At 53.0% G+C, this 14,449-nt stretch overlaps 1 protein-coding gene across 3 annotated transcripts in view; it reads right to left on the bottom strand.

Annotated features, from left to right (window-relative positions):
* The window catches only part of Grik5 (glutamate ionotropic receptor kainate type subunit 5), a 65,144-nt gene extending 50,711 nt beyond the window's left edge, over window positions 1–14,433 (bottom strand). For 2 of the 3 annotated variants that reach the window (XM_031385713.1, XM_031385712.1), the window contains exons 1-11: window positions 14,019–14,433; window positions 10,407–10,535; window positions 9,971–10,135; window positions 7,325–7,422; window positions 7,081–7,246; window positions 4,924–5,102; window positions 2,975–3,028; window positions 2,715–2,876; window positions 1,174–1,326; window positions 739–843; window positions 529–636 (exon numbers count right to left, since the gene is read on the bottom strand). In XM_031385713.1, coding sequence (XP_031241573.1) covers window positions 529–636; window positions 739–843; window positions 1,174–1,326; window positions 2,715–2,876; window positions 2,975–3,028; window positions 4,924–5,102; window positions 7,081–7,246; window positions 7,325–7,422; window positions 9,971–10,135; window positions 10,407–10,485 — 1,269 coding nt within the window. In that variant the 5' untranslated portion in view covers window positions 10,486–10,535; window positions 14,019–14,433. Of the gene's footprint in view, window positions 1–528; window positions 637–738; window positions 844–1,173; window positions 1,327–2,714; window positions 2,877–2,974; window positions 3,029–4,923; window positions 5,103–7,080; window positions 7,247–7,324; window positions 7,423–9,970; window positions 10,136–10,406; window positions 10,536–14,018 lie in introns of those variants that run through there. The other variant, XM_031385714.1, reaches the window with a different exon arrangement.
* Between the last annotated feature and the right edge of the window lie 16 nt (window positions 14,434–14,449).

Below are 14,449 nucleotides of genomic sequence, written 5' to 3' on the forward strand. Positions count from 1 at the left end.
ACACACAAGGCCCACATCTCAACTTAGCTGGAGACAGGAAGTAGAAACCCCGTGACCCCGGGGCCAAGGACTATCGTTTCAAAGCACAGCACTTATGAATCAGACTCATCCTTAGAGAAGGGGCTTCCAGTCCTGGCTCTGCCATACACTGGCTGGTATTTCATCACTCTGGTCCTCAGTGTCCACATTTTAAGGTGGACCCTGGACAAGCTGGCATGTGCCAGCACTTTAGACTGGCAAGGTTTGATGAAAAGACCATTCTTGCAATGGTGATTATCAAGAGCCTATCACAGAACCCGGGTCCCTGCAGCGTCTGTGCCCTCTCCTGCTCTGGCTACAGCTGGAAAGGCAACACCTTGGTCACAGTCTAGCCTTGCTCTGTGCATGGGATAGACCCCCAGCAATACTGTATGCTGACCAGTGCCAGCTGAGGGACTCCTCCCCGTCCTGAGGTGTTAGGACGGGTTGGGAAGACCCAGTATTAGGACCCCTCTACCTACTGCTCCCCACCCCATGTGGGCCACTCACCAGGATAGTTGTGACCACCAGAGTCTTGTTGGCTAGAGTCTGTGACAGGTTGATGTCCAGGGTGGTGGCATTCATGGCCAGGGTCCGGTTAGAGTACCACACCCCTATCTGGGGACAGACAGGGTGTCATTAGCACAGAGTCTGTTCATATTCTTGGACCTCAAACACCAAATCCTAGCAGGGCTTTGGCGTCACCCTGGGCCTGCTCACCTCACGGTGGCCCTGGCGGGACTTCTCCAGGATGCGCAGTGTGTAGTTGGTCCTCTGCCCTTTGCTGTTGAACTCAACCCGCCCGGTCAGCCCGTCATACTCTACCTAGCAGGGCGGGAGGTGGGGCAGAGGGAGGGAGGCGGAGCCCAGAGATGGGCGGGAAGGCCAGGCAGGGATGAGGAGGCAGCAGAGAAAGGCACAGAGAGAAGTAGAGGAGGGAGAGGAGGAAGAGGAGGAGGGTCAAAGAAAGAACAGATGCAGGGGAGCAAGACCCAGAAAGCGCACAATCCCCACAGGGACAGTGGCATGGTCAGACAGGACACACGACAGTCAGCATGGGGTGAAGGCAGAGGGAGGGCAGGGTAGACACAGTCAGTGCCCCTGCCTGAGGCGGCTGTTACTCCCCTCCCTCCATGCCCCTCACTCCTGGCTCACCATGCGCAGGTAGTTCATGAGGCTGGTCCCATGGGGCCAAATGTTGGCCGAAGTGCAGGCCAGTGGCTTGACGCCAATCTCCTGGCTTCGGTTCAGCTCTCGGACAGCGCTTACCACCACGTGCACAGCATCAAACATCAGGGCTGCAGACAGCTGAGTGAGAGGAGGTAAGGCAGGGAAAGTGTCAGTGTAGTCCGGGATCCCCCAAGGTATCACCTCAATCCTCGGACAACGCCTATCTTTGCAGAAGTGGAAAACTGGTAGGTCAGGGAAAGGGAGGGGCTATAGTGTCTTCTGGGGACATGGGTGACTAAGGGAAAGTGTAGTGTCTGGTGCTTGCTGAGACTACACGGCCATGTCTATTTGGATTATTTGGATTATTTCTGAGTTTGTTGTTTTGTCATTTTGTTATTATTATTTGTTTTTAATTTGTTATTATTATTATAACAATTTGTCTATTATTATTATTATTGTTATTTATTTATTTTTTTTTTTGGTTTTTCGAGACAGGGTTTCTCTGTGTAGTCCTGGCTGTCCTGGAACTCACTCTGTAGACCAGGCTGGCCTCGAACTCAGAAATCCGCCTGCCTCTGCCTCCCAAGTGCTGGGATTAAAGACGTGCGCCACCACGCCCGGCTATTATTATTATTATTATCCTGGTTCTATAAGATAGGTCTCATGTAGCCCAGCCTGGCCTGGAACTGGATATGTAGCTGAGGCTGGTCTTGAACACCTGACCCATCTGTCTCTACCTATCAAATGTTGGGATTATAGGCATGTGCCACCATGCTTGGCTTGTATGAGAGGAGTTAACCTAGACGGCCACTTGTCTTCTTGAACTCACCAGGACTGCATGGCTTAGGTAAGTGGGCAAGACATCCACTGGCACCATCTACGTGTGCCTGGGGCACTTTATGTTATGGAAAGGATGAACACAGGGTGGGCGAGGAGACAGAGGAGTTCAAGTATTGATCCTGACCACGGAAGGCACATGGCTCAGAGCTGAGAGCCTGGTTCTAGTACTTCCTGGCTGGATGGCCGAGTCTCAACAACCCCTTTCTGAGCTCGGGATTCCTCCACTGTAGAACGGAGGAACAGTTGTCTCCACCCTGAGCGCAGCTCTGGGGGTCAAGGGGATAACACACCCCAGAACAAAGGCCAGGGGTGGCAGTACTGAGCTAAATAGTGTGAGTCTGTCTCTAGACAAACAAAATAAAATAGGAAGCACAAGCTAGGTCTTTCAGCCAAGGAAACATTTGAGCAAAAAACTTAGTGAGAGGGAGGTGCTGGTCCTGCGGGACAGTGCATAGGAAATGGGGGCAGGAGCAGGGGAGTACAAACGGCCTGAGGCCATGACTGCCCTGGGCTGATGATGGAGAAGCTTGAGATGCAAAGAGGAGGCTTGGGTCAGACCCATCACAGGGCCTCACTATGAGGTCTTGGGTACCAGAAGGATCCGATATGATCAGAATGAGATTCACAGGGTCCCCAGAGTCGGTGCCCAGTGCACCTCACGTGCCAGTGGGTATCTGTGTGCTCACCGCAGGGCCAGGGTAGGTGCTGGCTTCACAGTTTTCTCTCCAGGACATGTTGAGGCTGCGCACAAACTCTGGGTAGAAGGGATGGGAGGTGTTGAACATGGAAAAGCCCAGGATGTTGGAGGAGTCCTCTACAATACCGTCCAGATGCAGGATGGGAAAGTCCTGGGACCAAGAAGAAGAGGGGTGAGGCCTGAAGCAGGACTGGAGTAGGGAGGTAAGATAGGTGGGAGTCGGGGAGGGGTATAGGTCAGGGTACGCACCATGGTGGTGAGGATGTACTTGTAAAACGCTGAGGTCATTCCTAGCTCCGAAGCCTGGAGAACACAGGAGAGGCCGAGAGGCAGAGAACGGGGGAACCCAAGAGGGGAAGAGAGATTTAGAGACAGGCCTGGTGAGGAGACACCCAGTGGAAAACACAGTAAGAGACACCCAGACAAAATGAGCAAGCAGGAGACACAAGTGAGGGCCGAAGGGACCTGGGTCCCTTGCGTTCCACCATGCTGACTGGTGCCAGGCAGGCAGAACAGAGAATAGGGCCCTCGGATGTCTACTGTTCCAGTGAAAGCACTCAAAACTTCCTACCAGAGACAAATGAAAGCCTGGGACGTGGGGCAGGCAGGGACAGAAACCTTACCCTTACCCCTAAGCCATCCAGTGTCATTGGCACTGCCAATGTTTAGGACTCAGCCTGGTCAATCATCCATCAGAAAAGAACCCGGGTGCTGGGCCTAGGGGCATGGGTCTATAATCCCAGCTATTCAGATGGCTTAAGCCTGTCTGGGCTACAGAGTGAGCTTAAGGCCAGACTGGTAACTCTGGAAGATCTTGGATCAAATGAGGCAGAATGGCTGAGGATCCAGCTCAATGGCAGAGCCCTCAACTAACAGACACAAGGCCCCAGATTCAATCCCCAGAAACACCAAAAGAAAAAGAGAAAGTGGGAGGGGCAGGGAGGGACGGCAAGGAGAGAGGAGGATAGGAAAGGGAGAGAAGGAAGAAAGGAAGGAAAGAGGAAGGGAGGGAGGAAGGGAGAGGAGAAAATGAAATTCTGCAGTTGAAGGCAATCAATTAGAATCTCAGGTTCATTCCTCGAGCTCTCTCCATCTTAGGATCCTCCAGGAGAACAGGCTGCATAAGCTTCCTCACATAAGAACCCCCATTCTGGCTGCACAGGAGAATTTTAACATTTCAGGGTTCCAACTTGTACTTCTAGTGGGGCAGAAGCTGGGCTTGACAATGGGTATCAGGGAAGGGCAAGATAGAGGAGAGGAGACCTCAATGTACACAGTAGCCTGGGAGAGGCTGTGGTCTCTGCCCAGGAGGCCTGTCAACCCAGAGCATCTTTGCTAAGCCCTCTATATCCTCAAGAGCCTGATCAACACTTCTTCCGGCAGCCTACGATCAGCAGTGACATATGGTTTTAATTAAGAGAAAAATAAATGAAAAACAAATGAAGAAAAATAATACAAATTTGATTATAAAGAAAAATTAAGCCCAGGGAAGGATATGAATGATTAATGAGTGTGGCTCACTGATGGATGGCATGTGCTAAGCCCAGGGGGAAAGGCCCTGGTGCTCTGGGTCCTCGCCTCTAAAAGCCCAGCTTCCATGTCTATACGATATTCAACACATCTGCCCTGAATGGTGGGGGAGCCCCAGCTAAGGATATACACAGAGCTCCAAGGAAAATCCTAAAAGTTCTCAAGTTCAAGATCAGCCTGAACTACAGGAAGAGATATCTTGCCTCAAAAACAACAGTGGCTAGAGGGATGGCTCTGCAGCTAGGAGTGTGTACTGCACCTCAGAAGACCCAAGTTCAATTCCCAGTACCCACTTGGCTCACAACAGCCTGTAACACCAATCCCAGGGCAATCCCACACCTCTGACTTCCAAAGCACTTATGTGCACACACCCCTCCCACCTATAAATAATGAAAATAATAAATCTTTTTAAAAAGAAACAAACACTCAGCAACAACAGAGTGCTAAAGACTGATGACTCAGACTAAGAACTTCCCCTGCTGTAGGCTCACCGCCCTCACAAACCAAAGAAGTAAGACCAACCGATGGCTGCGTGTCACAGACAAGAAAAGGGACTGTCCCAGGTCATGTGACCAGGCAGTTGCAAAACAGACCCTACGAAGCCCACTTCCCACCACTGAGGTTATCTGTCCCCCGAGTTCTATGGAAAGTAAGAAGAGGGGACCCACCTTACGGAGGACAAGGTGGGAGATGGACGCATTGGCATCGATGATGATGGTGGACACTTTGTCATCCCGGATCTCCTTGAGTAGGGGCGTGGGGTCCCGGCTGTCATCAAGCATCCTCACGGATAGTGTCTCCTTGGAGATGAGGAAGCCTCGCACCAATTCTTCTAACCGCAGCAGGCCTGAAGGAAGGCCAGGCCCTGTGTTAAAACCCTTCTTTGTACCTGCCCAGAGACAGCCCACAAACGTTCCTTCCCTCTCCCAGCAATGACAGCTGGGCCAAAGACTGGAGGGCATGCTTAGAAGATGGAGTGGCTGTCTCTGGAACAGCCAGGATTATTCTTGGACACTGAGCTTGGGGACTTAATTCTTTGAGGGATTCCCAAGTGAACCCCCTGTAAGAAAATTTCCCAGCTTTCCAGATGTCGGAGCTACCCCTTCCTGACCACTCACTGGAATGTCTGACACAGCAGATGACTGTCTTCTCCACCTGTCTTCATCCTTCAGGTGACAGCAGACCACCATGTGCCAGTTCTCTGGCCAGAACCTTGATGGCAGCCTCTTTCTTTCCCTCACTTACCCAGTCTCTATCTTCAAAACACATCAGAGCCTGTCAGACCATACCATACGAATCGCCGCCCTGGCATAAGCCACTGCCATCTCTCACCTCCTGCATTGGCCACACTGGCTTGACTCTACTCCCCACGCAACAGCCAGAGTGATGCAAACAGATGTGGCCCTGGTCTCTGCCAAGCTTCTCATCTCTGTCATTTAATGCTTGCACTTGGTCCAGCCACATGGGCCTCCTCCTAGTCCAGCAGTCAACCTTCTGTCTGCACAGGTGGCCTTAGCCTGGCTGTCCCTCTACCCGGGACCCCATTTCTCCAGGTTCCTCCATGGCTGACCCCTGACCTTCCCTCAGATGACAACGTCTCTGAGAGGCCCACAGCCACTACTTTCCCTACCGCCGCTCCAAACTTATGACCTTCCTCCTCCAGAGAACTGACCCTACCAACTACACATGGGTTTTGTTTGACTTCCGACATTGGCAAGGTCTGACAAGAACAGCCATTTGTGTCTACCTCACTCATGGCTGTCCTAACACGAGAGTCTGACATAGAGCAGCTGCTCAGTAAGAACCTCCAGAAAGAGAAATTCCTTCTAGGAGCTCCAAGGCTCAGTACCCTCCCCCCAACTCAACACTCACAACCCGCCCCCAGGCCACCACACTTGAACATCTCAAAGAACATCACAGCCAATGTGCTCACTTGAACAGACTGCTCTCCTCTTCTCTATTGAGCTCTGGTATCACCCACAACCTGCACACCCTGCCCTGCCCCATCCGACTCTCCTCAAGGAGGCTTGGCTCAACATCCAACTGCCACCATCTTACCTAACCCACTTCTCCTTCTGTATCCTTTTGGTCTCTCTGGTACACATGTCTCACTACGTCTGTCACTTCTCGATACACAGATCTGACCATCTCTCCTCATTCTGTGTTGCTGCTTTGAAATCTCCAAGGATTCTCTGACCCCCTCACTTCACTGTTCCACACTCTGGCCTGGGGATCTCTTAGGGCCTGTATTCTGAGGCCCTTCACCTCTGTCCCACCAAGGCCCCTGATCAGAACATACTCTCCAATGCTTCAAGTTCAGCTTAGCTGTAGCATTCCTAGGATATGGGCTCTGAGTCTCCCAGGTGGCTCAGAACCCCTTCCAAAGGCCTCACATATCTCCCGGCCACTCTGTGTCTGTGCCCTGTGACTCTGAACTCCTGTACCATTCTATGGCCTGAGGCCTTCCTGAGACCAAGAGCTGCACGCAGAGGGCAGTTACAAGCAAAATGACATATACATACATATGAATATGTCAGATAAAATCTAATATTTTGTAGGCTGATTCAAAACGAATAATACATGCTTAAAAGTTATGTGCCAGAACTGCTCCCTGCAATCCCGAAAGTCTGGTGAGAGCCAGGCAAAAGGGGTTCACTGTCACACAGGTTTCTCAGGGACAAGAGGGGCAGGTGGTCTATGGAACCAGATGTCCTAGTTCCTGAAGGGGAGAGGCGCAGTGGGACTAGGGGACCCTGTGAAACACCAGGGCTCTTGGGAAGGGGTGCCTGAAGAGAATGGGAACAGAAGGCCCCGTTCTTGCTCACACTCAGCCTTGGCGCAGATGAGGCTAGCTGAGGGGTAGTTAAAGGACTTGAGGATTCGGGAGACTGCCAGACTGACATCTTCATTACTGGGGTACAGGCTGACAGATGCGAAGCGAAGATACTGAAGGCGGGGTGTCTCCTCGGGGCCCACCTTGATGTGGGGAATCTGGACAGAAAGGGAGATGTTGCTTGCCAGGGATTCACGTCTCACCCCCACACCTCTCCCACCACACCCCAATCTCACCTCCTTCTCCCCACAGATATGGCTCACGGTGGAGGCAGAAGCTGGGCTGGAGGAGGGTCCCAGGACAGACACAACCCCCTTGGGCAGGATCTGACACACTGTGAAAGGCAGAGAAGAAACCAGAGTCAGGGACCCTCTGCTTCTGCTCCTGCCCCACCCTCGAGAAACTGACCTGGTCCAAGAGAGGATCCAGAGAGTCAGAGCTGTGGGTTCCCCCTCCACTAGCCTGGATCCCAGAAGACCAGTCCCTGGCCTGCTCATACAGAGGGAGCCACAGGAAACAAAGCCACAGAGAGACAGGCCAAGCCAAGAGAACATGGGAAAGCATGTGGACACTATGGTGTGTGTATGTTTATGTGTATGTGCGTGCACTGAGGCAAGGTCTCACTATACAGCCCACTGTCCTGGATCTTAGATGTAAACAAGACTTAGCCTTGAACTCATACCCTTCCTTCCTGGGCCTCCAAGTACTGGGACTACAGGCCTACACCACCGTGCCCAGGTCTGGGAGCCCCCTTTTGAACTGTAAATCAAGAGCTGGCTTCCTCTCCCTTCCAACTTCTTCAGTCATTCTACTACCCATAATGCCCTCTCTGTGAAACTGGCACTTGAAGCCGGATATGAGTGGTGAATGAGGTGGGTGGTGTGTGCCTTGAGCTGGCCGTCCTCAAGTAGGACAAGGTTACAGAGGACAGAGAGGAGATGGACAGGAAAAGAATCTGGAGACAAATAAGAGGCAGGAGAGAGATGAAAAGCAAGGACCATTTTCAGGCATCTGGTCCTGTGCAAATAGTGGGACCCTCAACACAGAGGGTACAGAAGGAATGAGTCTGGTGGAGACGTGATGTCCCGTTTAGATGCTATGAGTAAGTGAGCCATGACAGGATCTCAAGATGGTTTGAGAACAGTCTGGCTGGGCTGTTTGGAAAGCTTGCCTGGGGTTAATGGAGAGAAGGAGAGCAACACAAAGAACAGATAAGGATATAAATGAGCCCGCATCACTGAAAGGACTATAGACTAATCAATGGCTCTGGAACTCATGATTTCCTAGGATTATTTCACGAATGGCTAGATCCAGTCACTCTAAAGACAGGCCAGGAATCACCCTTTGACTGTGGGTCCCCGCTTTCTTCAGACTTGGCTTCGTGTTCAGGATCCCCTCAAACACATGCTGACTCCAGCTGGTCACGATGGCCTCACCCCACACCCTGTTCCTTGGCTCAACTCTAAGTGCACACCTGTTCTACCTTCTGCCTCTTCAAGCCTCCATCTACCTCAGCTTCTTCTAGACTGTGTCTGTGATGTACCAGTCAAAAAACCTGAAACACAGTCCCACCCCATTCTCCCTATGAAACCCACACGATCTAATAAAACTCAGGATAAGACCTTCGAGAAAGAAAATGGTTTACATGTTTGCTTATGTATTGTGCTTAGAGCCAAGCCTATGTATGATGAACACTGTGGGGCGCATCTCAGTCCTAACCGGTCCGCTGTTTTTAGTTTGAGTTTGGGCTTGGTTTGTTTTTCTTCAGGCAGGATCTTACTTTATGACCCAGGCTGTCCTGAGACTCACTGTGTAGCCAAGATTGGCTTAAAATTCACAGCAACTTTCCTGCCTCCATCTCCCAAATGCTGAGACTACAGGTGGAGCCACCATGCCCACTATAAAAACATGTCTTTTGGTTTTGTTTTTATTTTGTTTTTCAAGGCAGGGTCTTTCTCTGTGTAGACCAGGCTGGCCTTGAACTCCCAGAGATCCACCTGCCTCTACCTCTCGAGTGCTGGGATTAAAGGTGTGTGCCAAGACTGTCCTGCTAAAATGTGTTTTAATGCAGAAGGTTGCAAAGAACTATGAGCCCAGCAGTTAGGCAAGTGTGATGTTTAGTTTTTATCAACCTGACCTGAACTACAGTCATCTGGGAAGAGAGAACCCTGACTGGGGAGCTTCTTCCATCAGACTGGCCTACAGACAAGGCTATGGGGGTAACTGATTAACAATTGAAGTGGGAGAGCTCAGCAGTGGGTTGTGCTGCCCCTGGGAAGGTGGACTGTGGAGGTAAGTAGGAAAGCAAGCCAAGAGGAGCAAGCCAGTAAGCAGTGCTCCTCCATGGCCTCTGCTCCAGTTCCTGCCTCTACAGTTTCCTGCTTTGAGTTCTTGTCCTGGCTTCCCTCCATACTGGCCTATTTAACCTGTAATCTAAAATGAGCCCTTTCCTCCACAAGTTGATTTTGGTCAATGTTTTATTATAGCCACAAAAAGCAAAGTAGGATAGCAGGCACGACCATTTACAAGTCTGTGAGCTTTAATAGACACTTCTGCAGCCCTACCTACCACAGGGCAAGCCTGCTCTGCAGGGGGAACTGCAACTGTGCATGCTCCACCTCCTGCTCACCTGCAGCAGGCCCCAGGCTAGACTGTTCCAGAACACCTTTCCTGACCCACCAGGGAGTTTTAAAGCCCCAAGCCTCAGTGGCTGGGCCTATCAACCCAGCTGCAGCCATTTCTGTGAAACAGAGACAGGCAGGGAGGGAGGGAACAGGTGCAAGCAGATAGAAACAAGGCTGAGCTGAGGAGGCCAGGGGTAGAGGGACTGACCGAGGCCCCACCTGTCCTGCCTCACCCCACTCCCCCGAGGCCCCGCTCACTGGTGTCCGTGGTCTCGTACTGGCTGTCCCGCTGCAGCTCAAAGATGTCTACTTCTACTCGGGCCTTGGCTGGGACCTCGATGATCCCATTGATCTGCTCTCGGGCCAGGGCCAGGGCCAGACGCTCACCACGGCCACACACGGTCTGGTCGTCCAGGATTGCAGCTGAGAGGAGACAGGAGTTGGGAGGGGCCAGGTTCCTGGGGCCTGAGAAAGGGTAGCTGTGGGGTCTTGGATCTGTGGTCTCTAGAGTAGAGGGAGGTATAGGTATGAAGGAGCCTAGACTCCCGGATCTCAGGCTGAATGGCAGAGTATCTGGACTCCTGGGTCCAGAGGAAGAGAAGCTGGGGCCAGAGCACTGTGGTGCTAATGTGCCTGAGCTCCCGGGAGGGGCCTGAAGGGAGAGTTTCTGAGGAGCAGGGTGCTGGGGCCTCACCCATGCGCAGTGATGACAGCACCTGGCAGCTGGGGTTAGCGAAGGCAACTATCAGCAGCAGCAGCAGCTCAGCCGGCATCTTCCTCCCCTCCTCATGGGGACGCAGCTGCCGCGGCCCCCACTCGCCACCTGCAGAGAGACCCCCCAGCCCCAGGGGAAATGGCCAATGTTGGGGGAGGGATAGCAACCCTTAGGAAAGCTGCTGGATGGGGTGGTAAGCATAGTCCTCCCAGACATCATTGGAAAGGAATACACAGTTCTGAAAGGCCCAGTTCACTGGGGTCACCAAGCTCATACAGTCCTGAGCTCTGGAAGATGGAAAGGTCAGAGGTCACAGATAGGGCAGGCATTACTAGAAATTTCAAGTAGGAGTGAACCTGGGAGACCAGCCCCACCCCAACAGGAAACTGAAAAGTGCTACCACCACCCCAGTCCCGCCTCTGTCTCTGGGCAGGCAGCTGTTACTAGGCAACAGAAACTGGCTGGAGAGGATGCAGTGGTTGCTAGGCAACCCCATCCCAAGCCTCACTTGCCACCTTCCTGACGTCCCTGGTTCCCACAATCCCATGGGAGAGAGGCCTGGGCACGCAGGGTCTGACAGGTGAAAGAATTTCAGAATTGGGAAACTCGGTGAGGGGGAGGAAGGGAGAGAGTCAGGGAGGGAGGGACATAGCAAAGAACCTAAAAAGAGAGTACAGAAGAAAGAGAATGGAAGAAAAATCTGATGAGATGCTATCTGATGAGATCAGAACTATCTGATGAGATGCTGCAAAAGGAAAGATGCTGGGACTCAGAATGTGAGAAAAGAAGGGAGAACAGGCAGATATGAAAGCGCAGAAGGATGGCAGAAACTTCAGAAAACAGACAGAAGGAGAGCTGAAGAAAACCAGAGACAGGTCTGGGAGAGGCAGGGAAAGGACTGGGAGATGTGGATATAAAGGTCAAACACCAGAGAAAGGGAGCAAGGCAAGGCCCAACAAGGGGCTGTCGGTGCATGGGTGTGGGTGAGCAAGGGGCTGTCCGTGCATGGGTGTGGGTGAGCCTCTGGAAGACAAAGAAAGTGCAGGAGAGGCACAGACTGCCTCAGGAAACCAGAGTCTGGTAGGAAGAAAGGAAAGCTGGAAGACTGCCTGCAAGAGGTGGGTCCTGGAACCTCGTCTGCACCCTGCTCTGTCTGCTGGGTCTGTGTACATGACTGCTCCTCCCAGATCCAGCCTCCGGAGCCCAGGTTAGTTGTGGGCACTCCAGGCCTTTGGCAGTGTGACTGCTGGGCAGGATGTGTTTTGCCAGATATGCACACGGATCCCTAGACCTGCTCGTAGACCACCCTCCAATGGAAGAGCCCAGAGCACTGTGACATGTGTCTAGTGTCCCCTGACATCCCACCTGGTGCCATGGAAAGAACTGCCAAGAAAGAGCAGAGTCACAAGCCAAAGCTTGGCATTGGCTTCCTGGCCAGAAAAGTTCAGGCCAAGGAGGAAAGGCGCCTAATCAGTCCCATACTTGCCCCTACTTCACTGAGTGACCTTGAGAAAGTCCTCCCCCGCACCCCTTCAACCTTTGGTGAGGAGAGCCTGAGGGATACGACAGCATGCTCAACAGACTGGTGGCTGCAGACTGCAATTTAGATCTAATGTGGAAGCTTGACCAGGACAGAGGAGCAAGGAATTCTGGGAGAACTAAAAGGAGAGTTCTCAAGGGGAAGGGCAGGAGGGAGGGGGGTTCATCCTGGGACATCCGGAACAAATGGGGATCAGGGACTACAAACAAAAAGACTGAGGGCAGAAGGGCAAGGACCCACAGGTGGCAGACACAGATGGGAACCAAAGGACAGAGACACAGTGTGGGTACGGTCTCTGGGGAGTGAATAAACACGGAGGTCCATGCACAGAAAGACAGCCCCCCAAAGTGGTGACTACAGCTAAGTGGCGGAAAAGGACAGATGCTAGGTAAGACATTCACACCAGGATGTAATTCCTGCAGTCTGGAGGAAGGGGGATCACTGTGAGTTTCAGGCTAGCCTATGTTGCATAGTGAATCCCTGGACTATAGAGTTAGACCCTGTCTCAAAAACAAAGAGATACCAGAGAAGTAGATGGGAAACGCAAGGAGTGGCAGGGTCAGGTCGGTCCAGGGCTCACAGACCTGGAGACTCAGGCCAGGCAGATACAGATGGTCGGAAACAGCCAGCAACAGAGGGGAGCTGAGGAGACTGGGCCAGGCCCTACAGGTTGTGGGAGAGATGAGCAAGGGGAGATACATGCAAAGGACAAGAGTCAGACAGGATTAGAGAGGGGGCCCAAAGATGAATAACAACAAATATAACAGCCAAGGGGCCAGCAGGGTGTGGTGACACACACCTGTAATACCAGCAATCAGTAGGCAGAGGCAGGAGGGTCAGGAGTTCAAAGCCAGACCATGGTGAGTTCCAGGCTAGCCTGGGCTATAGGAAACCCTGTCTCCAAAAGCAGAACAACCAACCAACCATAGGGAGCAGAAAAAGAAACATGACAACTCTGACGAGAGAGACAGCCTGAGACAGACACACAGAGAGTGTGAGTTAGGGATAAGCCGCACAGCAGCCTAAAGAGACTGAGGCCAGAGGGGCAAAATCCAGGATGAAAAAGGAAGGCTTGAGGAAGAAGCGCACAGGGAGAGGGCTGACCACACAAGCTAGAGAGGTGATGAGCCAGGAGGGAAACCGAGTCAAAGTGGATGCTCTGGAAGGGCACAGCAGCACACACAGAGGATCCCAGAGTCCCCAGCTGATGGGTACTGGGAGGGATGGAAGCTAAAAGGCCAGGTGGTGTGGTTCAGAGGTGGAGAGACTAGGATGGTGGGTGGAAGAGCCAGGGCAGAAGCCAGGGAACAGAGGAGAGAGCAGTGGATGGGGAAGATTGGGGGCCCACAGTAGGGTCTGGGGGAGGGAAGCGGAAAAGTGAGAGATGGAGGCTGGAGGTGGAGAGGATTAGGCAAAGAAGGGAAAGACAGAGTGGGAAGACTAGACGGAGAACTAGTGTCTCATTAGAGACAGATGCGGGGCCTGGCTTAGGAGAACAGTGGAGAGCAGAGAAGTTGGGCAGAGTTGGACAGGCCTGGGAGACAGGCGAAATGCAGACTTGAAAATGTAAAGACAGACAGGAGATGCAGTGGGACCGGGCCTATGGTAAGGCTTAGTGAAAGAGGATTGAGAGAGAGAGAGAGAGAGAGAGAGAGAGAGAGAGAGAGAGAGAGAGAGAGAGAGAGAGAGAGAGAGAGAACAACACACAAGTCAGGAGCCAGTGTGGGTCTGGGACCCAAAGCTTGGAGGAGGAACAATCCAGGAACCAGTGAAGTGAGCTGGCTACCACAGGAGCCAGTCAGCCCACGGGACCCCAGAAAGCTGGGACTGAGAGCAGGTGTGAGGTGTTACCCAGAAGTAAGGGTGAGAAATGGAGAAGAGGTCGTGGAGAATGGGAGGTTGAGAGGGAGGGCACAAAGCAGCGAGGAATAGGTTCCTTGCCATCCAAGGAAGCAAGGGAGCAGGGACTGTGGGGGCCCCACCAGCTCAGCAGGGAGCCTGGCCTTCCAGGACCCAGGAACCTGCCCAATCCCCGCCCTGCAGACACTTACGGATCCTGGTGGGACGGAGGGCTGGGCTCCCTCGAGGCCCGAGGAACGACAACCAGGAGGTGCTCCGATGCTGGGTGCTGGTGAGGCTGGGGCCGGGGGAGAGGGCAGTCCACTGGGCCCCCTCCCCCGCCGCCGGCGGTGGCCCCCAACTAATCCAAAACGGTGTCTCCCCAGTAGCGGGGAGGAAGGACAGGTGGAAAAGCAAAGGGCGGGCCAGAAGGGGAGGAAGGGGAAAGGAGAAAATGGAGGAGAGAAGGGGAGAGAGAAGAGGGGGAAGGAGCAAACGAAGGGGAAGGAGGGAGGAAAGGAGGAGAGGAAGGTGAAAACGGAAGGGAGGGGGGCACAGGCAAAGCCGGGGGAGGGGGAAGCCGGCCCAGGAAAGGGCCCCCGCCCCCTCCCCTAGCCGGGCCGGCCTGGGGGGGGCACTGGGG

The sequence above is a fragment of the Mastomys coucha genome, unplaced genomic scaffold, assembly GCF_008632895.1.
Source record: "Mastomys coucha isolate ucsf_1 unplaced genomic scaffold, UCSF_Mcou_1 pScaffold21, whole genome shotgun sequence".
Lineage (NCBI taxonomy): Eukaryota > Metazoa > Chordata > Mammalia > Rodentia > Muridae > Mastomys > Mastomys coucha.